This window comes from Formica exsecta, unplaced genomic scaffold (genome assembly GCF_003651465.1).
Source record: "Formica exsecta isolate Colony F162 unplaced genomic scaffold, ASM365146v1 scaffold36, whole genome shotgun sequence".
In the NCBI taxonomy this organism is placed as follows: Eukaryota; Metazoa; Arthropoda; class Insecta; order Hymenoptera; family Formicidae; genus Formica; species Formica exsecta.
This window is the reverse complement of record NW_021850847.1, coordinates 383,209-384,512: the sequence shown is the minus strand read 5'-3', so window position 1 is coordinate 384,512 and position 1,304 is coordinate 383,209. Positions and strand designations below refer to the sequence as shown.

Sequence of the window (1,304 nt, the reverse complement as noted above, 5' to 3'; positions counted from 1 at the left end):
TTTATATATTATATATTTTATAATTTATTCGTATGTACCTATGCAATTTCTAGGCCCGTTACTAAAAGGCATATAATAATATGATGACTGACAATCAGAGTTTTCCAGTCTTTCTGGAAGAAATCTATCCGGGTCAAACACTAATGGATTTGGCCAATACCTTTTATTCCGGTGCACCTTTCCTAATGCTACAACAACATCAGCACCTTTCGGTAAAATAATCTTTCCTAAAACATTACAATGCGTTATTACAATGTAATGGTCCAAAGCCCAAATTAATCTGTATTTAATTTTACAAGCATGTACAAGAAAAGTGATAACATTTTTGTATCTATAAAATACTCGAGAGCACAATATCTATTAAATATGTAATTAAAATTAAAATATTGGAATTAAGATATTGCACTACTGATATCCTTTCGATTTGCTTGGGACAAATTAAATTAGGAGAAAATATCGTTCTATTTATCAAATGCGTCTATTATCGGATGCTTTTCCTATTTTCATTTTTCTTGGTAATTACGAGGAAAGCGCTACTTTTAATAAATAATGCGCATATATATGGTATTTATTTATAAGCAAACCCATTTTTATATCTTCAGTCAATTGTCGTGCGATTACAGGCACTATAGGGAATAACCGCAACGTTTCCTTAATAACGCGATCCAAATAGTCCATGTGTTGTAGATCCTCGTATTTAACTGGTACGGATCTAGGAGTTTCCATGCCGTAAATCTCCAACAATTCCTTATATGCTTTTTCCTTTTATGAAAATAAAAGCTTATAAATGTATGCATACAATATATAGGTATATCCCAGACCAAGAAACAAGACATTTAATTATTTATATCTCTATTTCTGAAGAGATAAGAGAAGAAAATATTTGAAGCATAATTTTTTTGAATGGCATTTTGAAAGGCGAAATGAATAAACTATCACATGGTGCAAGGAAAATTTTCTTTCCAAGAATATTTTTCTATGCAAAAAGACGATTTGGACTATATATTTACGAATATTCAAAAAAAAATTAAGAAAGAATTTTAAAAAATTTCTTTATAATGTTTTTTTCTGATTAAAGGAGATAAAAGTAAGAGATTTAAAATTGTTATCAAAATTATTATATACTTTTATATCGACTTTTATAGCGATGTCATTATAATATTTATATTAAAATTACATCACTTTTGTTATATTTTAATATAAAAAATATTTAAAAATATAAATTTTATGTATGTGTATGTAAACGTATATGTATATAAGAGTATAATTTGGCCTTGTAATAGTGTTTAAAAAAGTAACAATTA

At 27.1% G+C, this 1,304-nt stretch overlaps 1 protein-coding gene across 3 annotated transcripts in view; it reads right to left on the bottom strand.

Moving 5' to 3' along the window:
- Positions 1–1,304, bottom strand: part of LOC115238806 (cytochrome P450 4c21-like) — a 17,295-nt gene that overhangs the window by 809 nt on the left and 15,182 nt on the right. For all 3 annotated transcript variants that reach the window (XM_029812898.1, XM_029812899.1, XM_029812900.1), the window contains 2 exons: positions 585–762; positions 39–227 (listed from right to left, as the gene is read on the bottom strand). In XM_029812898.1, the coding sequence (XP_029668758.1) occupies positions 39–227; positions 585–762 (367 nt within the window). The remainder of the gene's footprint in view (positions 1–38; positions 228–584; positions 763–1,304) is intronic.